The 15,724-nt window shown below is 35.8% G+C and overlaps 1 protein-coding gene across 1 annotated transcript; it reads left to right on the forward strand.

The window, feature by feature from the left end:
- The first annotated feature begins 6,479 nt into the window (after positions 1-6,479).
- On the forward strand, positions 6,480-14,260 carry LOC143631900 (uncharacterized). Its single transcript, XM_077100532.1, has 9 exons — positions 6,480-7,153; positions 8,545-8,730; positions 8,922-9,014; positions 9,693-9,875; positions 9,954-10,056; positions 10,638-10,814; positions 11,401-12,440; positions 12,762-13,075; positions 14,017-14,260. The coding sequence occupies exons 1-9, from the start codon at positions 6,929-6,931 to the stop codon at positions 14,075-14,077; spliced, it is 2,382 nt and encodes a 793-aa protein (XP_076956647.1). The 5' UTR covers positions 6,480-6,928; the 3' UTR covers positions 14,078-14,260.
- The last annotated feature ends 1,464 nt before the right edge of the window (positions 14,261-15,724 follow it).

Here is a 15,724-nt window from a genome sequence, read left to right on the forward strand (position 1 = left end):
TAGCTCGGGATCGGGTAGCGAAGAAAATTAGTTAAAGAAACAGCAAACATGGAGGCAAATAATGAGTAAGAAACAGCAAGTTGTTCATGTAATCGTGTCTAAGCATTCTTTAATGTTTGTATTTTTGAGTTACGAATATGCGATAACGATTTAATGTTTGTATTTTTATTGTAAAAACTATAAATGAAAGTTATGTGTTTTTAATCTTCCAAGCAAAGAACCCTAACAACGAAAGCAAAGAATGGCTTCGGTCAGTCCGTTTTGCCTTGTAGTTACCGGTTTGCCTTGTAGTTACCGGTTTGTTTATACTGTGAAAAAATAATGGTTATTTAAAAAAAAAAAAAAAAAAAAACCGGTTAACCAAAAAACCGGTTATTAAAAAACCGGTTAATAAAAAAACCGGTTTATTAACCGGTTCTAACCGGTTTCTAAACCGGTCCTAACCGGTTAGACCGGTTAGGGTTTTGACATACAAAAACCGGTTATTAACCGGTCCGGTTATTAACCGAACCGGTTTTTTTCCGGACCAAAAAAAACCGGTTCGGTTAATAACCGAACCGGTTTTTAAAAAAAACCGATTTGTGCACCTCTAGATGGATGTGGTGGTTTTCGAATTGTTATAAATCTAGGCAGGAACAGGGCCGGCCATAAGGTGTGGCCGGGTAGTCGAAGGCCACAGGCCCGACATACTGTTAGGTCCGATTTTTTTTTTATAAAAATTATATGTATTTTTATTAAAAGAATATGTATATTTAGTGTTTATACTCAAATACATAACCATTAGCTTGGTCTAATGACAAAGTGGTACTACTCTCAACATAAAGGTTATGAGTTCTACTATCATTTTAGGCTTGTTTAATTCTATTTTTATACAAAAGTTTTTTACACAACTCTATTATAATCAAGTAAATTCATATAAAAATTAAATTATATAAACCCAACAAATAACTCTAATTACTTGATCTAAAACAATTTTCGTCTTCGACCCAATTTATTTATTTATTTATTTATTTATTTATTTTCTTTCTCATAGCCGACTCTGGACAGAATGGTAATAAGCCATGGTGATTGGATAGAGATTTTATTATTATTATTATTATTATTATTATTATTATTATTAATTTTTATTTTTTTATGTGTGATGGTGGTTGACTGGTTGCGAAAGAAAATGTGTTGATGGTGCTGACGTATGGCCTTGAGATGGTACAATGTACATGGTTTTCTTATTTTAATGAGTCCACGTTACCTACAATGGCCAAATGAACCCTTGCTTCTTCAAGTTCTTTACATTTAATTCCTTTATTTTATTATAAATACATTTAGGCCGAGTGTACCGGGCGAAAATGGGGCGATTTTTTGAGGGAACACCGCCCCCCCCCCCCCGGCGATAATTGGGCGAAAATGGGCGGGGGCGGCATATATTTGTCGCCCGTTGAACTCGAAAATAATAATAAATTAATAAAATGACCGTTGTGAAACGGTCAAATTTAAAAAAAAATAAAAAGTTAAACAATATATATATATATATATATATATACATACACCATTCTTCTCCATTTTATACACAAATCATACCCAAGTTCTTACAAAAAATAAATAAAATGAATCCTAGAAACAACCCGAACCAACCGAACTACCAATTCCCTGCTTTCTGTCAAACGTATGGTTCGCAATCGAGCCAACCGAACCAACCGAACCAACAATTCCTTGCTTTCGGTCAAACGTATGGTTCGCAATCGAGCCAACCGAACCAACCGAACTACCAATTCCGTGCTTTCGGTCAAACGTATGGTTCGCAATCAAGCCAACCGAACCAACCGAACTTACAATGGAACCAACCGATGTAACATCCTGAATATTATAATGTTAAATAAAGAAAGTTACGTTTAGCGATTTCGCGTTATTAATTAAATAATATCGAGTAAAGAACGGATCATGGACTTGGATTAATTAAGATGGATTAAGGGTAATGGGCCTTAGGTCCATGGGCTTTGAGAGATATAAATATCCCCTTAAACCATCCTAAAACCCTAACTATCATTTCCATCTTTCATAAATCTCTACGCACTAAAAAAAACACACACATACACTACACCTCATACGGCCGAGAGAGAGGGAGCGGATTCGAGTCCAAAAATCAAGCCGACCATTATTAGATCTTCAATATACGAGATAACCAAGCAAACCGAGACCACACCGAACGTATAAAAGGTATGTTTTGATCCTAAAGATTTCGTTTTTATAAACGTTTAGTCTTGAAACTTAGAACGAGAGTAGATCGGGTATAAACGAAACCTAAAGTTGTAAACTTGATGATAAATACGAGTGTAATGAACCCGAAAATGGAAACGGCTCGGTTAATGAACCCTTAACATTAGTATTGAACGTTTTTACCATAAAGGTCCAAACTTTACGTCATTCCGGGCTAAGTTTTACCCAGACAAGGCCATGGGAATGATCGCGGGACTTGTTAATACCATACCCATGGATTTCTCGGTAAAACGATGATGATTTTGGGGATTAAAGATGAACAGCGGCGGCTGCTGACAACTTCGCCTACAAGCGAACTTCGCCTGCAAGCAAGTTCGCTTGCAGGAAAGTTCGCCTAACTGATAACTTCGCCTAAGGCTAAGTTCGCCTAACTGATAACTTCGCCTAAGGCTAAGTTCGCCTAACTGATAACTTCGCCTAAGGCTAAGTTCGCCTAACTGATAACTTCGCCTAAGGCTAAGTTCGCTAATGCTCAACTTCGCCTGGCATAAGTTCGCTACAAGTAAGTTCGCCTACCTTAACTTCGCCGAACACTAACTTCGCCTAATACAAGTTCGCTTACAGTAAGTTCGCTTAATGTTAAGTTCGCTTATTGTTAAGTTCGCTTAATGATAAGTTCGTTGGAGTTAGCAAATTAGAAAATAAATTAAAAACCTAATGAAAAATGTGCTCGACCCCAGCCAGGGGCTCTGCCCCTTGGACCCTGCTAGGGGCTGCCGCCCCTAGACCCCGCTGCCAAGGGCGCTGCCCCCGGACCCCCGTTCGTTGTGGGTTATATAAAGATATAAATACAACATGAGTAGTAGTAGTTAATTGATACATGTAAATATTATACAGTTAGCCGTGCACAACTCAAGAAGGGAATAACGATTAACGGAGAGCGTAACAGGATTCAGGTGAGTTTCTAGCCCCACTTCTGTGTTATGTTTTCGGGGCTGTGTGCATACTTGATATGTTTGTTAATACACTTATCCTAAGTGATAAGTGTATGCCTTATATGAATGATGTGAAATGTATGAATGATTGCTTGTTAGTACGTGAACGATCTTCGGATATTGCACGTACTGTCAGGTTGTAGTGTTACGTATAAGGTAAGTCTAATGTATTTGCTTATATGTATGAATGCGATAAAGTTAACAAACTAAGGAAAGGCATGGTTGTATGGTAACGAAGAGGGACCATACCCTAATAATATATGTGATGTTAGGGACCGGACCCTAATAATATCTGTGATGTTAGGGACCGGACCCTAATAATATCTGTGATGTTAGGGACCAGACCCTAATAATATCTGTGATGTTAGGGACCAGACCCTTATAATATCTGTGATGTTAGGGACCAGACCCTTATAATATCTGTGAGGTTATAGGGCGAAAGGTTCTTTAAAACATATGATTATGTATGTAAAGAAAGTATGAAGGTAAGAATGAAAGTATATGCACTTATGTGTGTATGAAAGAAAGTTAAGAGGTTAAGTATGAAATATAAGAAGGTATTGTATGAGTATGTGATTAACTAGAACTCACTCAGCGTAGCTGACTTTTAGTATGCACGCAGGTGAGTAGAATGAGGCAGGTAGCTTGAGGAGGACACATGGCAGAGTTGGACGAAGCTGGCATCTGAAGATTTTGCTATGATGTTTTATTTCAAAAGACTATGTTTTGTTTTTAAATGACTATGAATGCTCGATAAGACAAGAATTATGGTTATGGAATGTAATGGTTTGAATGTTTTTAATGTTCCGCGAATGTTTTAATTAACTCTGATATTTAGAACTGCGTTTATGAGTAAATCCAACACGAAAGTAGGGCTACCGATAACGGGGCCTTACAACCGAGCCAACCGAGCTATCCGTATCAACTTTTCGACCCGAACCTAAACATGTACGCCAACTTTCTCAGCCCCCAAAACACAATGCCGGCGTTCGGGTCTACACCACCGGAGTCGGTACCGGATACACAAACGTCACGGTCCTCCGATTCACGCAAAAAGCCGACCCGTAAACACAAAAAAAAAACAATCGGGGGAGACGATGGCGCAACATGATCCATACAAGCATTGGAACGAGGAGGAGGATGTGGCCTTGCAAGAGCTTGGATTAACATTTCGGAGGATCTCAACGTCGGTAAGATTTTTAATATTAAGTATTTATTAAAAATGTATTTAGTGTTTATTAAAATATATACTAATTGTTACAAATAAATTTAATTTGTAGCTAACTTTCAAGCCACCGGGGTGTTTTGGAAGAAAGTATTTGAAGCTTGGCTCGTGATAACCGGTAAACCCGAAGACTACCGGGGAAAAGAAGCGGTTCAAGCCCACTGGAAGGGGCTTAACGCCGATTGTCAAAAATATGCCAGGATAATTAACCGGTTGAAGGGGTCCGACTGGCGCAGCAGAAATAACGACGTCGACATTATAGATCAAGCCTTGAGCGATTTTCGCGCTCAGGGTCACACTGTTGAGCGGTCCGGGAAACCGTTCAAGTATTTGAGTTCTTGGGAAAAGCTACGTCGTTGCTCGAAATGGAATGTGGTACCAACCGTTCCGGCCGCCCGACAAGCCGGTTCATCCCGGCCTTCAAAAAGGTCGAAGACATCGTCGTCGACAAATCCGAGCACACCAAACACACCCTCCGATGCTCGTAGCTTATTCCTCGACGGCACGGTCAATTTAGCCGATGATTTGAATATACCCGACGAAGATGAGGTAGAGGAGTTGCCTCGACCACGCGGGAGATCGAGGAAAAATAAGGGGGAAGGTTCGTCGTCAACACGATTCACACCGGAGCCCATTGAAATAAACAAGTTGGTCGGTCGTTTGGAAACAAATGCCACCGTAATTGGAGCCGACATTCGAGCATCCAACAAACAACAAGAAAAGCTGAACCAGACATTCGAATTAAAACAAATGAAAGACGACTACGAATCCCTCAAAGCGGAGGGGTTTCACGAGGATGCCGAATTATTGATGCAACGCCGACGTGAAAAAATGCGCGAATATTACGGATATTAGTTTCTTTTTTAGTTATGTATTTTCTTTAGTTATGTTTTTTTATTTCTTTTTAATTTTAATGCATTTTTATTTAATTATTTAAATAAATTGATTTTTATTTAATTTGTTTAATTATAAAAAGAAAATAATAAAAAAAAACACTGTGGGCCCAACTTGTAGCCCCTACACCATTACACCCCAAAAACAAATTTCCACTCCATACTGACTGGGCTCCACGTGTCATAATTCGCCACCAATTATAGCCCCTCCACTACATATAGCCTTGTAATAGATATGTCTAAAATTAATACACCCATTTAACATATTATATTACAATAATATAATAACAACTATATACATTTAAAGCGATACATGACAATTAACTTTATTTTTTTGAGGGGTATTAATTTTTATAATGGAAAAAAATGCAGTGATTATTCTAAATATTTAAACATTTATTGTGTTATCATACTAATTTTTATTCTCTACGTCCCTCTATAAGTGTCATGGTTTGAAAAACATAAAATTTAAGAAAGTTTTAATGAATGTACTTTTTTCTTAACAAATTACTATAATGTCATTGACATGTATAAAAAGACAAAATTTGATTAAGTTTGAATGATTGCATGTTTAAGGGTAAATTTGGAAATTAATTAATAAAGTTTGAAAACGGACATTTGTAATGAGACAAACTAAAAAGGAAATGTGGACACTTTCAAAGGGACGGAGGGAGTAATATATTTTAAAAGTGGTTGTGGGTAAATAAAAAAAATAGTGATAAAGATATAAAAATATTAATTTTAATTGAAAATTAAAGAAAAAATAATTTTATGTTTGAAGATACGAGAGGGATGTGTATACTCTAACGAATAATAGTTAGCACCCAACCTTCTGGGCTGACCCAGATAATTATGACAATGAAGATAAAAACTAAACTTCCTTCTGAAGATCAACAGTTTGAATTTGAGCAACACAGGGTTTTCACTAGAGGGTTTTGACTCTTGTGGCATTAGAGGAGAAGGTTCCTCCGCGAACACGAGCAGTACCCAGGAATCACTCTTTGAGATTTTCAAATTAAGGTCGGCCATAAGTCGATCGGTGAGTCTGTGACCACACAGTCATACTAAAGACACTCGCCATTCTAAAAAAAACAACGGTCAACACTCAACACCCATGTAATCTCTTTTAACCCATCGATATACTCTCCTCCCTCGCCGGTCGCCACCGGCCACACGCTACTTTTCACAAACCAAACATGAAAAATACCCAAAAACATAAACCAACCAATTCTCAAAGGACCAAATACATAATTAATTATAAACACTTGAGCTTGAAAACAAGACACACATGCAGTTGACCGAATGTTCCAAAACCATCCCCTCGCGTCTCATACAGTCTCTCTCTCATATATATATATATATATATATATATAACACCTATACATACACACACACATACACATACACATACACCACCTCTCTCTATATATACATACATCTCTCTCTGCAACTCATCCTTCAAAACATAACAAATCAACACAGTAACCGCTTAATTCAACCTCTATATATAATCAATCAAACACAAACACACACAAATGCTTAATCCTGTATCTATTCAATCTCCATAAACCCTAATTTAGCTTCAATTTGGGGGTTTTGATTCCATGGGGGATCTAGGTCCGGATGAGGATCGGACGTTGATTCCGTGTTTTGCTGCTCCGTTGTGTAATCCGGATCCGGATTCGGTTCGGGTCGAGACGTGGATCCGGGCGGAAAACCCGGCCCGGGAGGTGTTGAAGTGTATTCGTCCGACTTTGGACTCTGAAGAGAAACGGAAGGATGTGATTGAGTATGTGCAGGAACTCATCAGATGTAATTTAAACTTACAGGTTCATTATCATTATTATTATTAGTTTTAATTTTATTTAATAAAATTTAATTATGTTTGTTATATATATATATATATATGTTTATAATTAGGGTTTTTGATTTTTATGATTTAAGTTTTTAGGAGGAAGAAGAAGGTGTTGAAAAGTGTTGATTTTTTATTTTTTTAATGAGAAATGAAATCTATTAATTATAGTTTTTGTTGACTTTGGAATTGTCACGTGTGATCTCACGAGACCCCACCACCTGACTACTGAGAGAACATGTACATAATTTATGAGGATGATTGTGTTAAAGAGTTTGGTGACTTGCTCATATGGTCCTCTATATGTTGTGTTCTTTTCATTCTTAAATAAATTTTTTTATGATTTTATTTAATTTCAAATTGATAAAGGTAATTTTTTTTCTTGTGGAATTGGTAGAACCAAATAAATCTCTCTTTATTTATATAACAGAAATCTTGAATTATTTTAAGTAAGGAGCAGTTGGTATATTATATAAAAAAGCCTATATTTTTAAATTATATGTAAATAAAAATGATCATAATTTATGAGGATGATTGTGTTTAGTCTGCCTATGTTGTCCTCAAGGTGTGTGTTATTTCTCACTGAAAATAAAGTGTGTATGATTTTATTTTATGCTGATAGAGTTTATTTTTTATTTCTACTTGTGGAGTTAATACATTATTTTGGGGATATGTTTGTTTGGGCTTCAAAAGTATAAATAACAGCAATCTTGAATTATTTTCAAGAACAGTTGGTATATATTATTTTTAAAACCTTATATATTTTAAATTATATATAAACAAAGAGTTTTTATATAGAGTTCGAATTTGAATTTCAGTCAAATCGAATTAAAATTGATCGATTCTAAAATATTTGAATTCAAGTCTTGAACACCCTTATTTTTATTTTCACTTGTTTATCTAATAATTCAAGGTTATCAGTTTATGAGCTAGCTAATCTTGAATTATTTTAAGGAAGAGTTGGTGTATTATTTTGTATTATGTTTACAGAACTCTTTAGGTTTTTAGTTTTGGATCATTTTTAAAGTTGGAAATATATCCGATAAATTGTCTTCAGATAATGGCATTTGGAAGGTGCACATTGTCTCGTAGATTTATAAGCGTTCGACTTTCTCAAGCTCACGTGGTTTTAGACTTTTAGTTTTGTCTTAGACCTGTTGACTCCCAAATGTTAGAAATATGATTAATCTTTTTCTATGTAAAACATATTCGCTGTAAACTGTCTTGAGCTTAGTTTTCAATGATACAAGTTGATGATTTTATATTAGTCAATCATGAATATGTGGAATTTTTAATTCTAACACTTTTGTTTTTATGCCGTATTATCTCATTATTTGGCACCTGTTGATGTAATTATTTGTGTTGTAGGTGTTTTCGTATGGCTCGGTACCATTGAAGACTTATCTACCAGATGGAGATATAGATCTTACAGTCCTCAATGTACCTAACTATGATGAGATCTTGCCCACTGAAGTTTTTCGTGTTCTTCAAGAAGAAGAGAAAAATGGAAATAGTGAATTTGAATTAAAAGATACCCAATTCATCGATGCTGAGGTTATTACATTACTACACTAATTTCCTTTCCTTATTTTTTTATTTTATTTTAATGTCATAAAAAAAGAAGTTAACGGGGAACGGGTCAAACAGGGCTGACTGTGACGCTAACTCTATTTTAAACACCTACTCCTTGAGTCCTTTCTAATCATAATTAACACGTCACTCTTTTGCCCCCCTTTTTTTGGCAGGTGAAGCTCGTGAAGTGCATTGTTGATGATATCATCGTCGATATATCGTTTAATCAGTTGGGTGGATTATGCACGCTATGTTTTCTTGAACAGGTATGATCTTATGAGGCCGGTGGATCAAGTTTTTTATTTTTATTTTTTGAAAGTACAAAAAACTATACTTTTTCATGATATCCATGTGTGTCCACTAGGAGTGGGAAATGAATGGGGCATGTAACATTTCAAAATAGGTTCGAGTCAAAATGGTTAATCTAAAGAGTGTTTTTACAGTTTCTAACTGATTTTTAAATTGTTTATAAATATAAAGTGCATTATATATAATTACAAAATTTGTATCTTTACAATTTAGAGGTTGTAGGGTTGTTCATAAAGCTTGCGGCTTGCTCGAAATTGGTTCTATAAATTATAAGCTCAGCTCGTTGGCTCGTTCTTAGGCTCTTTTAGCTTGCTTGTGGCTTGTTTAAATTAAAGCCGAATTTTTAATATATATCAAATTATAACCGCAAAGTGTAAAAAAACTTACAACTTATATAGATTATAATTTTTGTAGCTTATCAGTTATGTATTGTTTATGCTAGAAATATTACTTTTTAGATACATCAATATGTAAAAATGAAAAATATTTTTTTATTAAAATAATTGACCTGGCTCGATGAACATAAATTATACATTGTGTTATGCTCGGCAAAGTTTCACCCTTTGACTCATTTAACTCATTGGGTTTAGCTGTCGTTTTGATATTATCTTTCTTTGGTATGTTTATTGACTTAGGTTGACCGTCTAGCCGGCAAAAGCCATCTGTTCAAGCGAAGCATTATGCTAATAAAAGCTTGGTGTTATTATGAAAGCCGCATACTCGGTGCTCATCATGGCTTAATATCCACTTATGCATTGGAAACTTTGGTTCTTTACATTTTCCATGTTTTCCATGCATCTTTAAACAGCCCCTTACAGGTATAACTAATTATCTCTTTGACTTTGTAGTTAAAGTCAAAGTTGCAACTAATGATCTATTTTTGCACCCGTTTTCAGGTTCTCTACAGGTTTTTGGATTATTATGCCAAATTTGATTGGGATAATTATTGCATCAGTTTGGACGGTCCCGTTTGCAAATCTTCCTCGAATGGTTCAGCTGGTAAGAAATATTTAGACGGGCCATGACTTTTGTTGACCCGAACCAAATCCAATAAAAACAATTTTGACTTTTGTTGACCCGAACCGAATCCAAGAAAAACAATTTTGACTTTTGTTGACCCGAACCGAATCCAAGAAAAACTGGTTTTTAATTTCTTGACCCGAACCGGTTCCAGCAAAACCTGATTTTGACTTTCCTTGACCCGAACTGCTTCCAACAAAAACTGGTTTTAACTTTTGTTGACCCAAACCGGAACCAGTTTGGGAAAAAAACTGAAATCTAGATTAATATAGCCATATTGTTTCTGTAATCATAATTAACATGTCAATCATTTCAGGACATACAAATTAGAAAAAAACAAAAAGGTGTTTTTGTAATCATATTTATATTTAATTAACCATGCAGTGTATCAAGAAACACATGTTTTGCTGTTTAATATTATAATCTAGATTATTATAGTGTTATTGTGTTTGTAATCACAATTAACACATCAACCATTTCAGAAAAAGCAAATTAGAAAATGGGCAAAAAAGTATTTTTGTAATTATAATTATTAATAAACAAGTTAATTAACTATGCAGTGGAAACTCTAGAGAATGAAGGAACAGATGTTTTGCTGGGTGATGACTTTAGGAAGAATTGTATTGATATGTTCATAGTGCCTTCCGAGGCGGATTCCCGGATTTTCTGCCTCAAAAATCTGAATATTGTTGATCCATTGAAGGAAAATAATAATCTTGGAAGAAGTGTGCACAGAGGTACACACTTTTTTGGTTTTTTGTAACAACAAATAAGGTTGTATATATGTTTTTCTTTTTCCCAATATACCCTTTTGTTATTGTGTCCCTGCCAGATTTTGTCAAAAGGCTCACGGCTTGCTAGAGACCGGCTCGTTTTTAAGCGAGTGGAGCCCCCAAATTTTAATATTACATAAATTATAACCCAAACTTATAATGCACATATAAATCATGATTTTTGTGGTTTTTGAATTCTGCATTATAGTTTTTTATATCAGTATGTGTAAAATTCAAAAAAATAAACGAGTTGGCTCGAGCTTTTGACGAGCCAAGCTTGAAATCAGCATTTCAACTTGTTAAGAGAAACGGGCTGGCTCAAGCTTTTGAAGAGCTGAGCTTGAGCTCAACATCTCAACTCGTGAAGCTAAACAAGCTGGTTCGAGCTCAACATTTCAGCTCGTTGAGATAAACGAACCGAGCCAAGGTCGGCTTGCTTACAGCCCTACAAATATTTGAGCTGTTTGAATGGCGTTTGGGCCGCATTTTGAAACTAATTATCTAGTTATTACCACCTGAAGCTGCAATCTTATATATGCGCGTATTGCAGGAAACTATTTTCGTATAAGGAGTGCATTTAGATACGGGGCTCGGAGGCTTGGTAAAATCCTGCAAGAACCAAACACCCACATTCGAGACGAGATCAAATCGTTCTTTCGAAACACATTAAAGAGACATCAGCCTGATCACAGTCCCGACACCATTTTACCATTTCCCGCTAACGGGTATGATACGTTGACCGTTTCGTCCCCTACTGAACCCTACTTTGAAGATGATTTGTATTCAGACAGTGATTTGGAGGACTACTTGCACAATGACCACAGCCCTCCTCCATTGACCGAGTCAAGCATAGAGGAAGAATCAATGACCCTTGAGACGTGGATGAATGGAGATACGGTCAGCTTATCTGTTAACGGGGGCAGTAATGGAAATTCATCTGATGATTTATCATTTGATAATAATGAGAAGGATTATGTTAACGGGGGCAGTAATGGAGATTCATCTGATATTTTGTCGTTTGATAATAATGAGAAGGATTATGTTAACGGGGGCAGTAATGGAGATTCATCTGATATTTTGTCGTTTGATAATAATGAGAAGGATTATGTTAACGGGGGCAGTAATGGAGATTCATCTGATATTTTGTCGTTTGATAATAATGAGAAGGATTGTGTTAACGGGGGCAGCAATGGAAATTCATCTGATAATTTATCGTTTGATAGTAATGAGAAGGATTTTGTTAACGGGGGCAGTAATGGAAATCCATATGGTAATTTATCGTTTGAGGATAATGAGTATAGTTGTGTTAACGGGGGCGATAATGGAAATTCATCCGATAATTTATCGTTTGAGGATAATGAGAAAAAATGTGTTAACGAGGGCGATAATGGAAATTCATCGGATAATTTTTCGTTTGAGGATAATGAGAAGGATGCAAGTGATGATAGTGTTGAAGCCGATCTCACGGGTGATTATGATGCTCATGTAAGGAATTTGTTGTACGGTCAAGGGTGCCATGGGTATGCATTCTCTTCGGCTTTGGTTTGGGCTAACCCTATGCGTGGCACCGGGCTCTACATTCCTGTTGTGGTATGTTCTTTACTCCTTTCTTCGTAGCGTCGGTCAGAATGGGGTTGACCCGAATCACTTTTGTCTCCTTTTTAAGATGAGAAATAGTTAATGTGTTAAATATGATTAACAAAACTTTTGCTATGGGTTGCTTTTGGGCTCAAGTCAAACCAAAAACCGGAAATTTGGCTTGAGTTTTTGTAAATCATTCGGTTTCGGATTTTACAATATTGTCATTCGGTAGGGGGTGTGCTGTGACCAACAATAATTTATTTTAGTTTAATAAATGTGATTATAAAAGGCTCATGGTGTGTAAATTGTGTGATTAATATGTTGTTGTAGAGCCTCGATACATATGACGATGAGCAACCACCTCCTGGGTCATATGAGGACGAGCAACCGCCTGCAAGGCAGAGAGGAAGGAGCCGTGGACCACAACCGGTCTCTAATGCTAGTTTATCCAACCAGACTCACCCGCAAATTAGCCAGGTTAACTCCAACCATGCTCACCCGCAAGTTAGCCAGGTTAACTCAACTGCCAGTGCTTCTGCAAACCAACCTAGGAAACTGGTATTTGGATCTTTTCGACCTATGTCCGAGAACCCATCTAATGGGCAAAGCCTGAAAGTTGATGCATGTGACGGAAAACAGGAAAGGTTAGTCGAGTTTATTGGTTTATATGGTTTCGTCAACTAGGGGTGTAAGCGAGCCGAGTCTGAGCGCTTTCTGGCACATTGTGAGCTCTAGTTATGGAGCTCAAGCCCGGGTCGTGAGATTCAAGCTCAAGCTTGGCTCGCTTATTTGTTATTAATTAAATTATATACATTTAAAGTTATTTTTTATACATGTTATATTTTTATATATAGCATAATATATATACTATCTAAATATGTTTTTCATAGTTTCATATGTAATAATAATTGTTTTAAATATATATTTAATATGTTAATTGAAGTTAAAAATAATATGCTCATTTAGGCTCGCGAGCCAGCTCGAGCTCGGTTAGTGAAGTTTGTGCTCAAGCTTGTTTATTAAACAAGCTTAATTTTAGGCTCGAGGTTGGGCTCGAGCTCATTAAGCTCTTTAACGTGCCGATCTCGAGTAGATCATGAACAACTTTTTCTCGTTTACACCCTAGTCAAAACATGTAACTTTTTGTGTAACCTTTGTCTAAAATTTCCGGCTCTTTTATAGATAAATAGTGTCAAATATGATCACAAAATAGTATTATTTCAAATTATTTGAATAAAATGACTTTAAGAGGTTTTATACTTTCATGTATTAGAAATATACTCTGGGACCAACAAGAAATAGAACATAACCTAGTTGGTATGGAGTATGGACCAACCCTAAACACTTTTATTTTATATATACATGATTAGAAATTAAATTTATATTGTTAATAGTCTCTATTCTTATAAATAAAATGGTTTAGTAGGTTCTATACTTGAGCGTTGAGCCCTTGATTTATTTTTGTATTTAGCATACTTTCTCTTTTGGCAAACCTTATTAGGGTCGAAATCGCCACCACAAAGGAGCTGCCCAAGATTAATGATTGTATAGAAACTCTTTAATGTTTTTTTTTTTTGTTGTTCAGGATCAAAGAGGATTCACTGTACCTCAAGGATGAAGCCGAATTTCCTCCATTATCAATCTGAATATCGCGATGATCATATATACAAATAAAAGGAGGGAATCAATAACTTGTTTTTTTCTTTTCTAGTTGAACTTGGAAGTTACCTTTCGGTTTATCATCTTAAATTACAGAGAAAAAAACCGTTAAAAAGGTTGAGAAAGTTTAAGCGTTAAATAGAGACATGTTGAATGATGCAAGCGTATGTTCTGTGGTGGGTTTGTTATGACCCTTTTTAAAAAAATTTTCCAACTTCTTTAACTGTTTGGTTTTTAGTTTTGGTCTCTTTATTATTTCTTGTGTTTGTAAACGTGGTGTGGTTTTTGTTAAAAAGTAATGCTTTTATTTGGATATAGGGGCATGTAGGTATACAAAACTTGTCATAAAGATGTAGAACATAGACTAATGGATTTATGCAATCAATATATAATTTTAACATTAGTTTGTCTAATAAGGTTTGAATCATTCTCCCAAAGTGTTTTCACCATCTCCAAACATGTTTGCAAGAAAGATACGAATCTGAAAATCCAAACGCAAAACTTATTTGAAAATTTTTTCACTTTTACTTGCCAGTCTTTTAATCCTTGGCTTGTCGCGACCACCTCTCTCTTCAGTTTGTTACTTTTACATATTCATGGTCGGCGATTTTATAAATGTTGGAAGCCGGTTGTGGTACGCTGGGTCAGAAAGTGATTAGGCTAAATAAATAACGATCTTTTGTTCAATAAAAATACGTTTTTACTTTTTTTAAACGGAGAACACATACACCTTTTATAATCCTACTCCTAAATCTATACCAATGTCCACTACAAGTTCTTTGATTATTTAAAAACTTATATCAACTACTTTCGAAGAACCAGATAATATAATTTTGGAGATGTTCAATAACTTATCATGAATATCCTCTCAAATCCATTACTAGAAACATTTTCATCTTCTCAATTAGATCATCACATGTTACAAGAAGAGAGTTATTTACTTATTTACAAGAACATAACCACAAGCTGCAACAATCACAACCTACCAAGGGCATAACAATCGTGTTGATTTCATTCTTCACATTTATAGAAATTTAAACTATAGCGAAATAAAAAGATCATCATCAAGCACCCGGGTTCGATTCCCGGCTAGTGCCTTCTTGCTATGAAGAACTAGCGCTTTATGTGATGTTGGGTCATCATTAAAGTTCGATCATTCGAATTATATTGCGCACCTGAGCAACTCTTTTTATTTTTATGTTAACGGTTTTACGATTTTGTTTCTTTCTTCGGTTTGCACCTAGTTTGCAATTGAGCTCGTATGTTTACAACCCGATCCAACTCTTGACTCGATAAGTTGACTCGTTTCTCTTTCACACTCAACCACCAACACCAACCACTCAACTTCTCTGAACTCATCGAAAGACGAAAGCTATGGTACCCTCTCTCTTCTCGGTGACTTAGTTGGGTACATAACCAATGATTTGAGATTACAGTAGCTAATTAGTAACCTCAAAAGGCTTAGGCTTTCACAAATTTGATAATCATGCAGAAAATTGAACTGGAAAACTGATTGAAGTTTTCATGCATACGCTCAGCTGTTCCCGAACGGAAGAACGCTCAGCTGTTCCCGAACGGAAGAAAAGGCATTATTCTGCAAAAGAAAAAAAAAATCACTATATTCCTCTAAATAC

Source organism: Bidens hawaiensis, unplaced genomic scaffold, assembly GCF_021521415.1.
Source record: "Bidens hawaiensis isolate Kalapana, Puna unplaced genomic scaffold, B.hawaiensis_p1.1 tig00006258_1, whole genome shotgun sequence".
Taxonomy (NCBI): Eukaryota; Viridiplantae; Streptophyta; class Magnoliopsida; order Asterales; family Asteraceae; genus Bidens; species Bidens hawaiensis.

Bases quoted from the DNA above. Each gene is read 5' to 3' on its own strand.
- LOC143631900 (XM_077100532.1), top strand. From the start codon at position 6,929: ATGGGGGATCTAGGTCCGGATGAGGATCGGACGTTGATTCCGTGTTTT. The intron at 8,731-8,921 runs GTTATTACATTA...TTTTTTTGGCAG, and splicing joins CCCAATTCATCGATGCTGAG to GTGAAGCTCGTGAAGTGCAT. The intron at 12,441-12,761 runs GTATGTTCTTTA...ATGTTGTTGTAG, and splicing joins GGCTCTACATTCCTGTTGTG to AGCCTCGATACATATGACGA.